Genomic DNA, 21580 nt, shown 5'->3' with positions numbered 1-21580 from the left:
TTCTAAACCTTCATCGGACCCTTTTTTATTAGATGGCGATGGAATTAAACTCAAAATGCGATAATTACGTAGAGGTCGACAGGATCAGCAATCTACCGGACCCTCTGATCTGTCACATCCTTTCATTTATCCCAACCAAACAGTCTGTCGCCACATCAATATTGTCAACAAGGTGGAAGCCGCTCTGGACTATGGTCCCAGCTCTTGATTTCGAAGACACAGAAAAACCGGACCAGAGATACCATGACAATAATAACCGCATGACTTTTATCCATTTTGTATGCGGAGTTTTGGCTGTCCGCAAACCAGTCCCTCTGAAGAAATTCAAACTCCAACTCATTTCTCCAAATCAATCAATCCATTTCCATGTCCGTGCATGGATTTATTATGCAATTAGGCACGGTGTTGAAGAAATCGATGTCAGGCTCTTTCTTAGGCGACCATTTGAGTTGCCTCAGTGTGTTTTCAGTTGCAAATCACTGGAGATTATGACACTATATGGAATGGTTGTTCTGAATTGTCATTCAGAATCTGTTTATCTTCCGAAGGTCAAGCATCTTCGTCTTCTCAAAGTTAAGTACGCTAATGAGGACTCTTTTCATAGCCTCTTAACTGGTTCCCCACACCTCCAAAAATTGTCTGTTTGGACCGATCAAGAAGACGATACAATGGCTCTTAATATCTGTCATCCTACAGTTGAGTGGCTCAGCGCCATTATTGAAGCACAAGATCACAGATTTAAACTTGAGATAAATGTGCCCAATCTTAAGTTTCTTAATCTAGTCGATTCAATTTTCCAATATGATTTGATGAACAACGTTGTTAAAGTGACCTTTGATTTATTTGAAGATGGGCAACAAGCTAGTGACCTTGAAAACTACAGTCACCTTCTTGGACTGCTCGCTGACGCTCAAACTTTGACATTGCAGTATGCTAAGGTACTTCCCTTCCTTTTGAGTTATAGTATTTTAGTAGTAATTCTTAGTACGTTCTTCAATTTCAAGCTTGATTAGATAGTTTATACTAGTTTGTTATTATTTCAAAGTGTTCAACAAACATTACTGATTAATACATTTTATCTTAGTCACAGCTGCCCAAATGTTCTAGTTTGGTATAATTTATTGGTTAGAAAGATTTATTTCTAGACAAAATAAGCCAATGAAAACATGGTACACCAAACGCACCTAAACTCCTTTGGCATCATTTGATTCTGGGGCCATCAGATTTCTAACCCTTTGTTTCTCTATCAAATTGCTGGTTCTTTCTTGTTCTAATTGTAATAATGTTATTGTGGTATTATCTCCCTTTCCATGCAGTCTCCCTGTTTTGATTTCTCTCTTCCCATGCTTAACAATTTGAGATCACTGCAACTTCAAGTAAGATGCTGCCAATGGCATCTACTACCAAATTTGCTTGAAAGTGCTCCTAATCTTGTGAACCTTATAATTAATAAGGTCAGTCTGTTTTTAAAATACTATTATTTTAGTTAATCTTCTTTTAGCCTTCATGTTTTATTACTAGTGGGTCTGGTTTCATCAGGAGGATACCGAAGGACCACATGAGTTGAGCTGGACAGAGCCACTCCATGTTCCCAAATGTCTAGAATTATGTATTCGGAGAGTTTCTTTATTACAATTTAGAAGCTTGGAACATGAAGTGGAACTCATAAAATATATTCTGAAGAATGCAAAAGTCTTGGAAAGAATGGACATTCTTACTGGCTTGTCGGATTTGGAGGAAAGTCATCATATTTTCAAGATAATATCAGAGTTACCAAAGGGCTCTTCTGCGTGTAAACTTTTTCTTCTCAACAGTATATTCTCTCTCTCCCTCTCTTCAATTTTATATTGTGCATAGTTGAAAGTTCAAAATGCGTGTAAAACACCTTTGAACATTTAGATTCCAAATTACAAAAAACTAATTTAAGCTTATTATCAAACAATTAATGTGCGGAACATGAACATAAGCCAAACACATAATAGATAAACAATCTAAGCCAATTATAATCACATCCATAACAGAAAATAAAAGGCAAAGGTAAAGGAAGAGAGATGTAAACACAAGGACAACACGTGATGTGTTATTGAAGAGGAAACTGAAGCCCTCGGCGTAAAACCTCTCCGCCGCCCTCCAAGCGGTAAATAATCCACTAAAGAATGTAGTTGGGATACATGAATAGCAGAAGACCCTCTAAGCCTAATTTACCCAGTGTACTTACGCCCTCCAAGCTTCTTGCTCCAACGAGGTTGCGCTGAACCTATTTCTTCTTTAGCTTACCGGATTCCGTTACTAAATCATAGCATCAACCAATAGTCATTGGTCCCTTCCAAACTGCTTCCCTTAGCACCAAATGTACCTTCTCACAGACATGAGTGTGATGAGAAAAGTATTTGGTCAATGACCTCTCAAGGATGTATCAATGGAGAGGAAGAGAGTAGAGGAATTTGTAGAGTCTCTTAGTGAAGATTGAGGATGAGGCAATCTTGTTTTTCTCTAGAGTTTCTCTCACAAAAATTCTCTCTAGAAGCTCTCTTGATTTCGTGGGTATAAGGGTCTATATATAGTGGCATGTGTTTGGAATACAAAGAGTCAGTTTTTTGTCAAATAAGGTTGGTTGGCGGCTTGACCTCGCGGCTTGTCCAAGTCGCGAGGTAACGGCCTGGCTAGCTTGAGACTTTTGTCCTGTAGTGCGACAGCTGGCGTGACCCTTCACCTTCCTGCATGCTTCTCACGTGCATAGCATTTGGCGGCTTGCAAGCCGCGAGTTAGTCACAAGTCCTAGCCGCGAGTCTTTGCTTCTTTGCATAAGGATGAGCAATTCTTCACACTCTCTTCACACACTACCCATACATGAATCCCACTTAAATACAGGGTTACTAAGTGCTAAATTACAAGTAAATTGACACGGAATAAAGCCAACAAGATGGTTGGTACATTTCAACCTTACAATCTTCCCTTTTGGCTATTTCGTAACAAAATCCTAAAACAAACTCTAGATTTAACGCGTGAGTGGGGAATAGTTGAAAAACTCATTCACATCTAACTCTAGAATCTGTGAATCTTTTGAACCCTAAGAACAAGAACTCCTAAAACACAACAACACAATAAGTTCATTGTATGCAGAAAACTTGTAAATCATATAGAGCAAGCAAAATGCGATCAAGCACAATGGGATAAAGCAATAAACCAAGGCAAGACCAAGACAAGAAATCACTATAAACAAGTGATCACAATGTTCATTCACACTTGGAATGAACATCCGGACATTTAAGTTGACAAACACAAGGCACATCACTTGAATGACTAACTCTCAACCAATGCACAGTACAAGAAGTATATATATCTAGAAAAAATCCTATAAGGGCACAAGAGTGACAGTACATAGAAGGAAATGCATAACACTTAGTTATAAGTACTGATTTTGTAAAGCACACAGGCTGCATAAAGCATGGTATAAACTACAAAGGCCTACAAGGTGCATAGAAACAACCCTAAAAGCTTACAAAAGCAACATGGGTACAAAACATAAATAGAAACCTCAAAAACCTACAAAGGTACCAGGTACAAACCAAAAGAGACAAGGAAGATATGCTGAATAACATCATATTATATATACAGAATAACTACCACTAAAGATTCAAACTAACCAATAGTTATGAGATATAGCCAATTAAACAACTAACACCACAGTGTTTTAAATTAGTAATAACAGCAGAGAACCAAAAAATATCAAAGCTATACACAAAACATCAAGTGATAAAGAAATCTCTCCCTCAAATCAAACATTCCCCCTTAAGTGTATCTCAAAAAAATTCTCCCCCTTTTTGACCGGAATGACCAAAGGGTCAGTCCTCATAGCTGGTGTGGATGCTGTCAAACTTAGCTGAAAGTACATCAAGTTGATCCTGCATCACTATCATCCTTTTAGTATGCTGATTTTGAACATCTCTGAGTCCATTAAGCCTTTCCAGGATGATCTGAAATGCGTCAGGAGGTACAGCTGATGAAGTAGAAGCTCTGCTCCTCTTGGCTCTACTTCTAGGTGTGGATACCTGTCCTATAGCCTCAGCTTCAGTCTCCATTGGATCACCTTCTTCTTGGACATCCTCCTTTTCTTCACCTGGAGACGACTTTGCATCCTTGTGAGAGTGAATTTATTTATGGCTGATAGAGGAGTCATGGGACTGATATCTTGTGGGATTGCAACACCCTTTGCTTTGAAAATCCTTATAAGAAGACTTGGAAATACCAGTTTGGGCCTCAAGGTGGTTCTAGTCTCATCCACAATTGTATCATATATGTGAGAACTTATATCAATGAAAGTTTTCTCCATGAGTTCCATAAGGAAGATAGCTCTTGCATTTGTAAGAGTGGTCATCTTTCTTATAGGGTACAAGTTAAATATCATGATAGTGGTCAGACACCTCAATTCAGCAGAGAAGTCAGCAGTGTTGAGACATTTCTTTCTTTTAACACCACCAAGTCGAGACTGGACGACATCCAAAGATAGCATCCTGTCTTTGTAATTTGTGAACTCATATTCCTCTAAACCTTCAAGACCTAGTACTTCATCAATGTCATGTGCATCTATGGTGAATTCCTTTCTTCTCACCTAACAACTCAACTCCTCCTCCCTTATCATAGCATTGGCATAGAATTCTCTAATTAGAGGCTCACAAACAGGTGGAAGGTCACTCAGCAATTTTTCCCAACTTCTACCCTCAAAACAATTTGGAATGAAGGTGTCCTTCAAATCCCTAAAATCAACAAATCTTTCCTGAATGATGGTTCCTTTTGAGAAAGAATCCCTATATCTCTCAAAGTGTTGAATATACCTAAATAGGTTAGGGTCCATTTTCATTCTTTTGTCAGATTTCTTAGCAGCAGTTTTCTTCTTTGTAGGAGATGTAGCCATCTATAAGCACGCAGAAATGTCCACAACAAGAACAAAACATAATATGTGGAAATACACATATATTAGTAACAAGTTAGTTGCAAAGAGATATACAGAGTATCAGGCCAACACAAAATGATCAAGTATAGATGAGCACCAAGAGAGGATACCACAATATATATCACAGCAACTCAAACAAATAAAACATTGGAAACCATAAGCAAATGTTAATGAGACAAGCCTAAATGACTATGAATAGTACAAGAGAAATCCACAGGGCAGAACCCCAAACATGATGAGATAATTAGACAAACACAAAGCTTTAAAAGTCAACAGACCCAAAGTTTCAGACAAATTGAAACACCCAGACACATAAATAGAGAAGATTCCAAAAAAAAAATAGACCCAAAAAGTATAAAATCTATCAAACACAATGATTTAGAACAACGACTAGTATAGTACCAACAAAGACAAAAAAACAACAAGAACGATCAACCCCAAACAGTCAAACACAACAAATTAAGCAAACTCATGTTCGAACCCCTCAAAACACAAACCAATGTCACAACACCTAGATTCAAGAGAACAACAATGAAATCATGAAGAATGAAGTGAAGACAAGAAAACCCATACCTTTTTCTTGGTGTTTGATGAAGACATGATTAAAAAATGAAGGCTTTTTCAAAGAGACACGGAGTGTTTGAAAGAGAGATTTGGGGAAGACAATGAACAGACACAAATATTCGAGGGAAAAACTGAAAAAAAAATTTTAAAAATTGTCTTTAAAATGCAAAACACGCATTTTTCGCGACTGAGTAAAGTTGCCAAACAGTTGCCAGGGTAAGCCGAGAAACACTGTGAAGGTAAGAAACTTGAGAAATTTCTCTAAGTGTTTTTCGTGACTGAAAAGTCTACCTACGATAAAGTCGCGAGGTGAGCCACGAAAATCTCTGAGTAACACTCGCGACTTAACCTTTCACCCGTGAACAAGTCGTCACATTGAGCCACGAAAATCACAATGACTCAAGTTTTGAAAATTTTCTAAGTATTTTTTGTGACTGCAACCTTGATTCGCCAGAGAGCCGTGAAATATCTCTGAGTGAGCTCGCAATTGAGGCATGCGAATGGACCAACTCGCGACTGAGTCGCCAAAATAGGGCAACACTGTTTTTGAAATTTTTGACATTTTGTAAAACAAAATACTTTCCAAAAACAAGATAAAATACTCAAAAATATTTTGTGTTTGATCAACAAAGATTGAGCTTGTGAAAACACATTTAAACAAGTACAATCACACAAATGAATATGGCATTTATTGAACATATACTTGTGTGTTGTGTGTGGATATCAAATATGAGATAGTTCTTAGTCTAAAGTGAAGCTTTAATGATTAATTCAATCAAGGCATACACAACTAGCACTAGATAATGTGACCCATCTCAATTATATAAGTATGCATATATGACCTCCCTCATACACTTGAGTACATTTCTTTGAAGCTTTTCATTTTGCTCTATTTTCGACATATCATTTGATATTTTTGAATAAACAAATCTCATTGTGAGATTGATACCTAAAATTTTTGATACTTCAAATTGATGAGTTAGCTTTTGGCTTTTTGGACATCAAACATTTTATTTTGGTCGCTTTCCCTTTTTCCTAGTCAAATACTAGTATGTGCGACAGGCTTTTGCAGCTTAAAATCTCTTTTCATTTGGAGATTTACATTTGGTCAGCTCTTTAAGCAAAAAAATAAAAGTGGGAAGATATATAGTCACAAGTCTATGCATGTCTCAAGATCAACAAAACCATTCACTAATCACTCATGACAAGATTGAAGATCTATTTACAGCATCCATATAGATTTCAGAAGTTCTTCCACAATGATATGAGTGCATAAGAGACAAGCTAAACTCGTAGATGCACAAAACCATTAGTACAAAGGTACAAGGCAAAATGTGCTTTGAAACAACACTCATCAAAGTTGATCAAAATTTTGGATTTTCTACTTTTTATGTGATTTTTGGATTTTTGACATAAAAGTAATAAAAGATTGATCAAAGAAAAAAAAAAACATTTTAAAGCGAAACAAATAAACAAGCAACAACTCAAAACAAACAGAAGCATAAAGCAAACAACCAAACATATTCACAAGGCATAGAAAGAATTGATGCATGGACATATTATGATGCTTATGCATGAGTACCCTTCGTCACCCACACGTCACGTGCGTTTGGGGTGATATCCTTGATGGATTAGGTACGAAAGTTGGGACTGTCAAACCTTCGTGTGAAGCTTTCTAGGAAATTTGTGAAGGCACCAATCACTCATGACAAGATTGAAGATCTATTTACAACAGCCACATAGATTTCAGAAGTTTTTCCACAATGATATGAGTGCATAAGAGACAAGCTAAACTTGTAGATGTACAAAGCTATTAGTACAAAGGTAGAAGGCAAAATGTGCTTTGAAACAACACTCATCAAAGTTGATCAAACTTTTGGATTTTCTAATTTTTATGTGATTTTTGGATTTTTGATATAAAAGTAATAAAAGATTGATCAAAGACAAAAAAAAAAAAAAAAATAAATAAACATTTTAAAGTGAAACAAATAAACAAGCAACAACTTAGAACAAACAGAAGCATAAAGCAAACAACCAACCATATTCACAAGGCATAGGAAGAATTGATGCATGGACATGTTATGATGCTTATGCATGAGTACCCTTCGTCACCCACACGTCACATGCTTTTGGGGTGATATCCTTGATGGATTAGGTACGAAAGTTAGGACTGTCAAACCTTCGTGTGAAGCTTTCCAAGCAATTTGTGAAGGCACCAATCACTCATGACAAGAGTGAAGATCTATTTATAACAGCCACATAGATTTCAGAAGTTCTTCCACAATGATATGAGTGTATAAGAGACAAGCTAAACTCGTAGATGTACAAAGCCATTAGTACAAAGGTACAAGGCAAAATGTGCTTTGAAACAACACTCATCAAAGTTGATCAAACTTTTGAATTTTATACTTTTTATGTGATTTTTGGATTTTTGACATAAAAGTAATAAAAGATTGATAAAAAAAAAAAAAAAAAAACATTTTAAAGTGAAACAAATAAACAAGCAACAACTCAAAACAAACAAAAGTATAAAGCAAACAACCAAACATATTCACAAGGCATAGGAAGAATTGATGCATGGACATGTTATGATGCTTATGCATGAGTACCCTTCGTCACCCACACGTCACGTGCGTTTAGGGTGATATCCTTGATGGATTAGGTATGAAAGTTAGGACTGTCAAACTTTCGTGTGAAGCTTTTCAGGCAATTTGTGAAGGCACCAATCATCTTCATCATGTCCATCATCTCAGGATCATGGTTTTGACTTCTTGGTTGCTCACCACCCCAGAATCTCTCGTCATTTCTCCTTCCTCGTGATCGAGGAGCGCTTGCATTGTTCAATGCTCTCAGCTTATGACAATTGGGTCTAGTATGTCCATGCATTCTGCAATAGTGACAGAGATAGTTTGTTTTAGGATCCGTTGTGATCTTGGAAGTGATCTTCCTCTAGCTCCATATCTAGATTCTGATTGATTGTGGGACTTATTGAACACTCGTTGATCAGCCACATTTTTCATCTTCTCAGCCTTAATTTTCTCAGGAATAGACTTATCCACAATCATCCCTTTAGCCTTTACAAACTTCACTTCTTTGATGACCTTGGTTGACGAGCTACTCCCTCCGGTGTATCCCAACCCGAAATTGTCTGAGGAAGATTTTTGAGATGAAATAACATCTTCTAACTTCTGGGAGGAGACTCTCTCTATCTTGGCATGAGCTTGCACTACCTCTTACTCAAGAAATCTCACTTTTGTGTAAGCTTCTGATAGCTCACCATTTAGTTTTTCAATCTTATACTTCACCTCCTTGTATCGTGCTAGAAGACTTTTGTAATCTTCCTCAGCCCTCTTCATCTTCTTAATGGCCATATTAGCCACCTTAGCATATTCACTAGTCTTTTTAAGGAGTGAGTTGTAAGTCTCTTGCAATTCCACTGCTTCTCCAACTTCCTCATCTTCAGACTCCTCAACTATTCCAATAGACTCCAAATCAGAATGCTCTCCAAGCTCCTTCACAAGTGTACCCAAATCATCTGAGGACTCCACATATGCAATGGTCATGAATGCGGAGTAGTTTCCTTCTCTATCATAACTCTCTTTAGAATTAGAACTCGAAGAGTCTGTATCACTCAGAGTTGTGGCATACGCCTTGCCTTTCCCCCTTAAGAAATTGGGACACTCTTTCTTGAGATGTCCATGACCATTGTATTCATAACACAAAATGTCCAAAGGAGATTGAAAAATCTTCCCTTCTTTCCTCGTAAACTCTTTCCTATCACCTCTTGAAGATGAAAATTTCTCTCTGTTGAATGGTTTCCCGTTGTTCTTTATCTTTAGAAATTTGCGAAATTTTTTCGCAAGATATGCTATTTCCTTTTCCACTCCATCTTCTTTGGAAGGATCATCCATTCTTTCTGTGATAGTTTTGAGAGCAAGCGATTTACTTGTCTTATGGGAAGGCAGTCCTAGTTCATATGTTTGGAGAGACCTAATTAGCTCTTGAATTTTGATCTCATCCAAGTCTTTACTATCTTCTATGACTGTGACTTTTGCTCTAAAGCTTTCAGTTAAGGACCTCAAGATTTTTCTCACCACCTTAGTATCATCAATCTTCTCGCAAAGATTGAGATTAGCAATGACAATTTCGTTGAGCTTCCCATAGAACGAATCAAAAGATTCATCTTCACCCATCTTGAGCTCTTCAAATTTGGTAGTAAGCATTTGGAGCTTTGTATCCTTCACCTTCTTAGTCCCCTCATAAGTTGTCTCCAAAATCTCTCAAACTTTCTTGGCAATTGTCATGTGAGATATCCTGTGGAATTCATCTGGAGACACGCCACAAAAAATTGCATTTAAAGCTTTATTGTTAGCATTGGTTGCCGCAAGAGCTGCCTTATCCCAAGTAGATTTAGCAGCCTCCGGCCTAGTCCAACCTATTTCAACTGCATCCCACACGGTGTCATCAATAGAGCATAGAAATGCCCTCATTCTAACTTTCCAGAAGGCATAATTATTACCATTAAAAAATGGTGGAACATTTAAGGATTGAGACCTATCCATCTCAAAAGGGTCAAGGATCACACTTAGGTATTTAAACCACAGCGAGTGTACCCGCTCTGATACCAATTGAAAGTTCGAAATGCACGTAAAACACCTTTGAACGTTTAGACCCCAAATTACAAAAAACTAATTCAAGCTTATTATCAAATAATTAATGTGTGAAACATGAACATAAACCAAACATAGAATAGATAAACAATCTAAGCCAATTATAATCACATCCACAACAGAAAATAAAAGGCAGAGATAAAGGAAGAGAGATGCAAACACAAGGACAACACGCGATGTGTTATCAAAGAGGAAACTGAAGCCCTCGGCATAAAATCTCTACCCCACCCTCCAAGCGGTAAATAATCTACTAAAGAATGTAGTTGGGATACATGAACAACAGAAGACCTTTCAAACCTAATTTACCCAGTGTACCTAAGTCCTCTAAGCTTCTTTCTCCAACGAGGTTACGCCGAACCTATTTCTTCTTTAGCTTACCGAATTTTGCTACTAAACCATAACATCAACCAATAGTCATTGGTTCCTTCCAAACTGCTTCCCTTAGCACCAAATGTACCTTCTCACAGACATGGGTGTGATGAGAAAAGTATTTGGTCAATGACCTCTCAAGGATGTATCAATGGAGAGGAAGAGAGTAGAGGAATTTGTAGAGTCTCTTAGTGAAGATTGGAGATGAGGCAATCTTGTTTTTCTCTAGGGTTTCTCTCACAAAAATTCTCTCTGGAAGCTCTCTTGATTTCGTGGGTATAAGGATCTATATATAGTGGTGTGTGTTTGGAATATGAAGAGTTAGTTTTTTACCAAACAGGGTTGGTTGGCGGCTTGATCTCACGACTTGTCCAAGCCGTGAGTTCAAGTCGCGAGGTAACGGCTTGGCCAGCTTGGGACTTTTGTCCTGTAGTGCGACAGCTGGCGTGACCCTTCACCTTTCTGCATACTTCTCACGTGCATAGCATTTGATAGCTTGCAAGCCGCAAGCTAGTCGCGAGTCCTAGCCGCGAGTCTCTGCTTCTTTGCACAAGGATGAACAATTCTTCACACTCTCTTCACACACTACCCTTACTTGAATCCCACCTAAATACGGGGTTACTAAGTGCTAAATTACAAGCAAATTGGTACGGAATAAAGCCAACAAGATGGTTGATAAATTTCAACCTTACAGTTTATCATGATTATTTAATTGATCATTACATATTTATCTTTGTTTTTGTATGTTTGGACAACCTGACTTTTAGCTCAATGTATATGACAAATAACAAATAAAAGTAACTCTAATGCAGGTAAAAAACTAATTTTTATATAGTAATATGATTTAAAATTTATGGAGTTCACTCAATAATAATTGCTCTTTATCAATGGGCTAAGTCACCAATGGGCTTCTCATACAGAAAAAGTGGAAACAATTAAACCAAACAGAAAAAGTACTCAACAGTGTGAAAAAAGACTTCTAGAAATACTTAAAATTACCAAGACTCGATGATTACTAAAATTGCCTATTCAGAGGTCAAGCTGAAGAGTGATGATGGTAAGGTCAAGCTGGTACTTGGGAAGTAGATCATGAAATTAAGAAATTGGTAAAGTTAGCATTCAAGGAAAAAAACAGAACAACACAAACAATCTACAGGGTGATGACAGTAAGGTCAATCAGGTACTTAAAAATTAAGAAATCTATATTTAATGGGAACTATAAAAATAGAAACTAGTATAGATGCATTTGGAATGCAGTTTCCTTTTTACATGTATCAAATTTTTAATTGTGGCAGATAGTGTTTTTTTTTTTTTTTTTTTTTTCACATGGTATGGTACTATGGTGATTTCATGCTTGTCGTGATTTAGTGTGTGGTTTAATAAAGTTATAGGTGGACTTCTGAAATGAAAAGTGTACTTTTCACTTTTCACCTTGGATACTGACATCGCATGGAGTGTTTTTATTTGTGAAATCTTTTATTTATTTATTTATTTTTATTTTTTATTCTTCTCTCCCTTATTCAGTGCGCCCTGCGTTCACATAATTTTACTTTATGATGAAATTACAGAGCCTAAATTTGGGAGTTTAATCCTCATTCACGTCTTTTGAATAAGGGAGATTCATTTCCTCACTTAAAATATCAGTTGACATGCCTTTTGAATTTAACATACCCATAAAAAATATATATCCTCGATACTCTAATAGGCTTCAACAAATTGTCTCTAGTTTTGCTAGGAATCAAAGAAGAGCTTGGAAAAGACAACACCTAATTGTATTGAATCTAATTATCCCTAGCAAAGATAACACCATCTATTTTTACTCGGTTAACGCAACTGGTTATTAAAATTTAATAGGGAACCTAATAAATGGGCTCTAGGATTATACTTAAGTTTTAAACCACCCGCCCCCGTCCCAAAATAAAATCATCATTCTAGATTGAATCACCCAACCCAAAATCGCATTCTAGAACAAACTTGAAAGGAACCAATTTAGAACCCACATTTTACGGCTTTGTTTTCAGCTAACAAGTGAAAGTTATCCTACTTGTTTAAGTTATTAACCAATTGACATAAGCATGGATAAATAATCATAAAAAAATCCCAAGCAAAAAGAAAAACAAGCAACTACAGAAACATCAAAGTATTTATGGAGAGAAATAACCTGGGAATTAGTCGAAAAAAACTCTTTGGGGCCTGTAGTGCCAAGTGATCCATTAATCAAGAATAGTTGTGGTAGATATCACTTACAAAACCCTCCAAGTAATGACTATGTACTTGAGGCTCCAAGTCCTAGTAACCGACTCCTCGAATCCCTTCTTCTTGATAGTCTTCAAATCTGCAATTAAGCTTCCAATTGCAATGACCAATTCTCCTAGGAAATTTTGAGATCACTCCAATGATTCCCTAACACCAAGAACTTTGAAGATTTCAATGTGTTTGATGGTATGAATTTTTCTCCCACAGAATTTGGCAATTTAAGATGGAGAAGATAGAGAGATAGAATCAGTTTTTACACTAGGGTTTTAGGACTCTCTCTAACTCTTCAATATGGAAATTGGGTCTATAAAATTTGTGGGAAACGAAGCTTATAAAGGGAGGTTGAGGAATCTCTCTAACCCTCAGGTTTTTACATTTTCTCTCGAGCCAATGACCCTAAAAGCGATTGGCGAAATCGCTACCTCAATTGTTTAAAAAAAAATGCATTTGCCAAACAAATTCACATGCATGATCCTCCCAATTCACTCGTGTGAATTCCTTTAGCCTGCAATTCCGAATTTTAGCTTCTATCCTTTTCAACCCATTACAAAATTAAACCCATAACAATACATTAAATACAATCTAAAATTGTATGCACCCAAACTTGTCTTCGAATTTTCCAATAATCGAAAGGTCCTAACAAAATTTTAATCAATGCTCAAATTAAATGGAAACTCCCTACCTAAACCCACTCCTTCCTAACTCTTCACACGCTGGATTGACACTGCCATGACCTCTCACATCCTTTCCACAGCTTACTCCACCATCTATGCTCGCACTTCTTCCAAACCCCATCTCTNATAGTGTTTTTTTTTTTTTTTTTTTTTGAGTGGTTTTCACTGTTTTAGAATTGTTTAAAAACAGAAGTAGTGATGTTTTGGGTTTGTGAACTTGCAAAATGATTCCGCTTCGGATTTTATGTTTAGATCAAATCATTTCTTTTACCTATATAGTCACATTTTAGATGTTGAAAGTTGATAGTTTTATTTTTGCTGGACATGTAAATGGTAGGCTTTGCTCCTTCAAAGATTAACTTCTTATTAATCAACTTAACTATTAGTGTTCTCACCAAAAGCCTTTCTTCGTTGCAACAGATTGAAGATGGAACAAATGAACCTTCCGTGCCATTTTCTTCAGTCTATTTTGAACCTTCAGTGCTTGCAGCACCTGATGCCATTTTCTTTACTCTATTTGAACCTTCGGTGCTTGCAGCACCTGAAAGCATTTTCTTCACTCTATTTTTCCTTTCCTTAAAAAGTATAAACTATGAAGAACTTCAACATGGTATGGTACTATGGTGATTTCATGCTTGTCGTGATTTAGTGTGTGGTTTAATAAAGTTATAGGTGGACTTCTGAAATGAAAAGTGTACTTTTCACTTTTCACCTTGGATACTGACATCGCATGGAGTGTTTTTATTTGTGAAATCTTTTATTTATTTATTTATTTTTTATTTTTATTCTTCTCTCCCTTATTCAGTGCGCCCTGCGTTCACATAATTTATACTTTATGATGAAATTACAGAGCCTAAATTTTGGGAGTTTAATCCTCATTCACGTCTTTTGAATAAGGGAGATTCATTTCCTCACTTAAAATATCAGTTGACATGCCTTTTGAATTTAACATACCCATAAAAAATATATATCCTCGATACTCTAATAGGCTTCAACAAATTGTCTCTAGTTTTGCTAGGAATCAAAGAAGAGCTTGGAAAAGACAACACCTAATTGTATTGAATCTAATTATCCCTAGCAAAGATAACACCATCTATTTTTACTCGGTTAACGCAACTGGTTATTAAAATTTAATAGGGAACCTAATAAATGGGCTCTAGGATTATACTTAAGTTTTAAACCACCCGCCCCCGTCCCAAAATAAAATCATCATTCTAGATTGAATCACCCAACCCAAAATCGCATTCTAGAACAAACTTGAAAGGAACCAATTTAGAACCCACATTTTACGGCTTTGTTTTCAGCTAACAAGTGAAAGTTATCCTACTTGTTTAAGTTATTAACCAATTGACATAAGCATGGATAAATAATCATAAAAAAATCCCAAGCAAAAAGAAAAACAAGCAACTACAGAAACATCAAAGTATTTATGGAGAGAAATAACCTGGGAATTAGTCGAAAAAAACTCTTTGGGCCTGTAGTGCCAAGTGATCCATTAATCAAGAATAGTTGTGGTAGATATCACTTACAAAACCCTCCAAGTAATGACTATGTACTTGAGGCTCCAAGTCCTAGTAACCGACTCCTCGAATCCCTTCTTCTTGATAGTCTTCAAATCTGCAATTAAGCTTCCAATTGCAATGACCAATTCTCCTAGGAAATTTTGAGATCACTCCAATGATTCCCTAACACCAAGAACTTTGAAGATTTCAATGTGTTTGATGGTATGAATTTTTCTCCCACAGAATTTGGCAATTTAAGATGGAGAAGATAGAGAGATAGAATCAGTTTTTACACTAGGGTTTTAGGACTCTCTCTAACTCTTCAATATGGAAATTGGGTCTATAAAATTTGTGGGAAACGAAGCTTATAAAGGGAGGTTGAGGAATCTCTCTAACCCTCAGGTTTTTACATTTTCTCTCGAGCCAATGACCCTAAAAGCGATTGGCGAAATCGCTACCTCAATTGTTTAAAAAAAAATGCATTTGCCAAACAAATTCACATGCATGATCCTCCCAATTCACTCGTGTGAATTCCTTTAGCCTGCAATTCCGAATTTTAGCTTCTATCCTTTTCAACCCATTACAAAATTAAACCCATAACAATACATTAAATACAATCTAAAATTGTATGCACCCAAACTTGTCTTCGAATTTTCCAATAATCGAAAGGTCCTAACAAATTTTAACTCTCTCTCTCTCTCTCTCTCTCTCTCTCTCTCTCTCTCTCTCTCTCTCTCTCTCTCTCTCTCCTCCCTTCTTGTCTCTTGAGGAGCTAGAAAATAGAGGTGCGGATAATATTTCACTCGGCAATAGTAGGAGTCATCTTGGGAATGTCTCAAAATTAGTGTAACGCATTAAACAGGATTTAGCGTGTGTTGGTAGGTGAAAATATCGTAACATTTTATTTGGGCCATAAAAACTCATAATAAATGTCTATTCATAAATACCATAATGATTAAATTTCATACTTATAACAAAAAAAATAGAGAGGGGAAAAAATATATTATGTTGAATTTGTCCATGCATTGCTTGGGTTATGGATTATTAATAATATCTAATTAAAGTGGAAGCCTAACCTGAGAGTTCGTCATTTGACATATATGAGACTTTCCAATGTTTGTCATGTGGTGTGTTACTCAAATTTCTCCTAACATGTGAACGATAAAGTCCACATGGCAAGTTATAATAAGAACACATGGGTTTAGTGTGTCTAAATGTGCCATGTGTCAATAAAAAATACAATTATTATTCCTAAATGACTGTATGTTTACCTACTTCTTTTTTTCTTTTTTCTTTTTTCTTTATCTGATAGTTATGACAATGATCATTTTTCTGGAAAACTCGAAGAGGTACCAATGTCTTCGCAAATTTCTATAACATTAAGGGAAGAAAAAATCTCTATTACATTAAATGCACAGTATATAAATTCATGGAAATTTTGGCTTTTCTTAATAGTTTTTTTTTTTCCTTAACGCAATCAAATTGCTACCTTATTCTCTCAATGAAGAATCTTTGATCTTCCCATAATATTCTTCATTTTTAAGTGATTCTTAATCATGCATTTGAATCCTTTTAATTCTATAGCAATAAATTTTTACCATGTATGTCACTCATGCATATCTATACTAACCCAATCCCAATTGTTGTCCTCTTACTTCTAAAGTGTAAAATTTCTTTCTTGAAAAAGAAAAAAAAAGAGTATAAAGCTTTTTTAAGTAAAAGGTAATGCTTCTCAACAAACCAAAACAAACAAGTGTAACACATCTTTTGTTTCACTAACTTCCCATAAAAGAAAAAAGGAGTAATGCTTCTTTTGTTTCTTTCTTTTCCCTATTATATTTAATGTTAGTTGTGTTTTTTGAATTCTCTTTTCACCTATTTTTCCTTTCTTTGAAGTATTGTACCAAATTTTAAAATGGAAAAAAAAAAATCAAACATCTGGCATACCATGATAAGTGAAGCATAAATTGGAATACAAAAAGTGGGATAAATAATTTATATTCTTTTATCACCCACCATCACATGCAAAATCCAGCTTAACCACAATAGTTGAACATAACCATGTGTAGCATTTCTTTGTAATATTTCAGCTTTAAAATTCTCAATGACCTTTTTACCAAGTATCATTGTTTTCAATTGAATTGCTTTATATGATTAGTATTGGCTTCTTCAAATCGCTCAATCCTAACTATCAAATTTTAAAAAGTAATAATAATAATAATCTTTGACTTCTTCATTCATCTTTATTAAGTGATTCTCAATTATGCATTTAAAACCCTTCTAAATTTTACCATGTATGTCGTTCCTCCCAAAAAAAAAAAAAAAAAAAACCACGTATGTCAATTATGTCTATCTATACTATCCCAAATCCCCAATCTTGTCATTTTCTACTTTTTTGTGTAATGCTTCTATGCTTATAAAAAAGTTTTAAAAGAGGAAAAAAGAAAAAAGAAAGGGTAGCACTTCTTCTGTTTCGCTCATGTTTGTTACTTGTCTTTTTGAATTTACAGCTTTTTAAAACTTCACTTTTTCCTACATTTTCTTACTCTTTTCAAAAAATTTCAATGTGAAGTATAATTTAGTACACTTTTAGCAAAAGTTTTTCAGTCAAAAGCTAGATAAGCTATTTTCAAACAGACATCACCATATACATGATCAATCTAGGAACCAATACCCGTCATAGTGAAAAGGGGCCATTTTCAAAATATTCGCAACACCCGAAGCCTGCTTACAAAACTTGGGCATTTTCAAGGGCCTGGATAGAGTTACGGGGAGTTGGGTTTTGTTCCTAATTATGCATTTGAATCTTTTTAATTTTATAGCATTAAATTTTTACCATCTATGTCACACATGCATATCTATACTAGCCATGAATGTCACTCATACATATCTATACTAGCCCAATTGTTGTCCTTGTCTACTTCTAAAGTGTAATGCTTCTTAACTCTCCAAAAAAAGAAAAAAAGAAAAAAAAAAGAGTGACGCTTCTTTCTCCAAAAAAAGGACAAATATTAAAGTGTAAAGCTTTTTTGAGTAAAAGTGTAATGCTTTGCAATATACCAAAGCATATTCTTTTCTTTCATAAGCTTTCCACAAAAGGAAAAAAAATGTGACACTTCATTTATTTCTTTCTTTTCCCTTTTAATGTTAGTTGTGTTTTTACATTCTCTTTTCCCCAATTTTTTCCCCTTTCTTTCAAGTATTGTCCCATAGTTTAAAATGGAAAAAAAAAAAAAAAAAATCAAACACATGTCACACAATGATTGTTGGATTGTAAAATGGAACACAAAAAGTGGGAAAGAAATTTTATATTCTTTTATCAACCATCATCACATGCAAAATCGAGATTACCAAAAAAATTTTAATCTAATTGTATGTAGCATTTCTTTGTAACATTTTTTCTGTTTTAAAATGCTCAATTACTTTTTTTTTTTTTTTTCGAAGAATCATTGTTTTCAATTGAACTGTTTTATACAACTAATCTTAATTTTTTCAAATCCCTCAATCCTCAGCTATCGAATTAAAAAAAAAAAAAAACATTGGCTTTGTTTTTACATTCATCTTTTTTAAGTGACTTGAAATTATACATTTAATATCCTTCTAAATTTTACCATGCATGTCACTTATTTCTCTCTATACTATCTCAATCTTTTTCCTCTTCTAATTTTTAGGTAACGCTTCTATGCTCATAAATTTTTTATTTAAAAAAAAAAAATTACTGTAATGCTTTTGTTTCTTTCTTTTTCCTATCAAAATTGGTTGTCTTTTTGAATCCTCCTCACTATTTTGTGTTGTTTCTTCCTTTAGGATAAATTGCAAACTACACCCCTAAAGTTTGGAAGTGTTTAAATTTTATACCTTGAAGTTTTAAAATTTGGATTTTACCCATTGAAGTTCTATTCCATTTGCATTCACAGTCCCCCTATCCATATATTCCATTGAGTGCCACATAAATTTGCCCCATGTGTTTAGTTTGTTGAATAAAATGATGCCGAATCATTTTTGTAGCCTAACAAAATTAAATAGTTAAAAATAAAATGGCATAATAAAAATGAAATGGTATCATTTAATTGGATGAACTAAACACGCGTGACAATTTTATGTGATACTTAACAAAAAATATGGATGGAGGGGTGTTGATACAAACAGAATAGACCATTCGGGGGTAAATTCAAATTCTGAAACTTTAGGGTGTAAATTCCAAATGCCACCAAACTTTAGGAGTTCATTTTACAATTTAACATTTCATTTATTTGAAGTATTGTCCTTTCGAATTCTCTATTACCCACCAGCACACACAAAATCTTGCTTAACCACAATTGTTGATCCTAGACGTATGTATTTTGTAAACTTTTTTCAAATTTTTTTTTTTTGAAAAGAAACTTTTTTCAATTATAAACGATCAATTCTATGCATATTGCGTAGAATATTTGATATATTATGTGCCAAAAATTATACCCATATAAAATTTGTTATTAATTGTGGACCCATATATAAAAATAAATAAATAAAAAAGAAACATAAATGTGGACGCATAATTTATTCTATCATGGGGATTAGGGTTTAATTCCTAATTATGAATTTGAATACTTTTAATTTTATAGTATTAAATTTTTACCATGTATGTTACACATGCATATCTATACTACACATGTATGTCACTCATGCATATCCATAGATTCTATACTAGCCCAATGGTTGTCCTCTTCTACTTCTAGGTGTAATGCTTCTTTCTCCAAAATAGGGGGAAAAAAAAAGTGTAACACTATTTTTGAGAGAAAGTGTAACGCTTCTTTTGTTTCGCAAGCTTTCCATAAATGAAAAAAAAGTGTAACGCTTCTTTTATTTCTTTCTTTTCCCTATTAATGTTAGTTGTGCTTTTGAATTCTCTTTTCCCCCCTTTTTTTCTTTCTTTTAAAGCGTTGTCCCATAATTTTAAATAAATAAATAAATAAGTCAAACACATGGCATACAAAGATTGTTGGAGTGTAAAATGGAACACAAGAAGTGAGACAAATAATTTCTATTCTTTTGTCACCCACCATCATGCGCAAAATCAAGCTTAACCACAATTGTTGAACCTAATTGTATGCAGCGTTTCTTTGTAAAAATTGTCAGTTTAAAATCCTCAATTACTTTTTTTTTTGGAGTATCATTGTTTTCAATTGAATTGCTTTATGTGACTAATATTGATTTTTGAAATCCCTCAATCTCCAGCTATTGAATTAAAATATATATATATATATATATATTGCCAATTTAACTTCAGTGGAGTTTGAATCAATATTAAAATAGGCACAATATTTAATCCCATTACTAGAATGTGCAGATTTTGCCAATTTTGTGATAAATATTGCCTCCAAAAATTGTCAAATTCAAATGTGCATATTCCACAAAATACAAAGAACCTAAACTCCATGTTCTTTGCCTTCCATGATAGTTGCCTTATTCTTATAACAACTTATACTATTACATAAATGATGCTTTGAGTATGTCCCACATCGGTGGGGTGTTTGTGTGATTGGGTTTATAACTTGCTCCGCGTTACCAACTGTTGCATGCAATTTTGGTAATGGCGTGTGAGTTTAATAAAAAAAAAAAAAATCATGGGCTTGTCCCACATTGGTGGGGTGTGTGTGTGTGTGTTTGGATTTATAACTTGCTTCGTGTTACCAAATGTTGCATGTAGTTTTGGTAATGGCATGTGAGTTTAACAAAAAATAAAATGATGCTTTGAGTAGCTCATGTGATATTAGCAGTGAAATTCATATCAAAGATCTTGACTTACATGTCAAAGCAATAAACTACGCCTAATTTAAGATGATATAGAAATAGCAAAGCAAAAAATAAAATTAGATCTTTGTTGAAAATGCATAAGTAAAAGAAATGTTTGGAGTTACTTTATAAAGGGATGGAGTTGCATTCTCTAATGCACAGCATTGCATTCTTAAGAATTTCATCCATCCAACTTTTTAACACAGAAATATGTGATCTAATTATAAATGAAAATAGACATATTCAAAAATAAATAGTATCGTGTGGATGACAATTTAAAGAATAAAGTTATATATTATTTCATCTCTAGATTTCTTTATCTTGAGTTGCTATTTCTTTTATTTTATTAGATCTTTCACACACTATAAAAATAGGAATAAATTACAAATTACACCCTTTAACATTGTTCGAAATTCTATTTAGTCATGTAATTTTATCTTGTTCATTTCACTTTTTTTTTATCTTTGATCCATATTCAATCTAGTCCTTCTGTCCAACTCCATTAGTTATGATTCCAATAAATAACTCAAAAAGACATAGTTTAGTTATTTTTTAGTTTCTCAAATTAAAAAAAAAAAAATCTAAAATTTGAGAAAATTATTATAAAAAAGGAAAAATGGTACAGTATCTTAGGTGCATGACATTAGATTTCTTAATTGAATTCAAACACCTAATTGCATTGAATCTTATCCTTGGAAAAGATAACATTATCCATTTTTAATTGGTCAATGCAACCAAGTTATTAAAATTTAATTGGTAACCTAATAAATGCACTTTAGGGTTAAACTTAAGTTTTAAACAGCCCCCTCCCAAAAT

The 21580-nt window shown here is 34.5% G+C and overlaps 1 protein-coding gene across 1 annotated transcript; it reads left to right on the top strand.

Moving 5' to 3' along the window:
• Positions 1 to 32: 32 nt before the first annotated feature.
• LOC112027120 (putative F-box/FBD/LRR-repeat protein At4g00315) lies at positions 33 to 1013 on the top strand. The gene has a single exon (XM_024059791.2). The coding sequence runs from the start codon at positions 33 to 35 to the stop codon at positions 1011 to 1013; it is 981 nt and encodes a 326-aa protein (XP_023915559.2).
• Positions 1014 to 21580: the final 20567 nt, after the last annotated feature.

This window comes from Quercus suber, unplaced genomic scaffold (assembly GCF_002906115.3).
Source record: "Quercus suber isolate HL8 unplaced genomic scaffold, Cork oak 2.0 scaffold_1203, whole genome shotgun sequence".
NCBI lineage: Eukaryota > Viridiplantae > Streptophyta > Magnoliopsida > Fagales > Fagaceae > Quercus > Quercus suber.
Note: the sequence above shows the minus strand (reverse complement) of the source record. Positions and strands in the feature narration are given on the sequence as shown.

Bases quoted from the DNA above. Each gene is read 5' to 3' on its own strand.
- LOC112027120 (XM_024059791.2), top strand. From the start codon at position 33: ATGGCGATGGAATTAAACTCAAAATGCGATAATTACGTAGAGGTCGAC.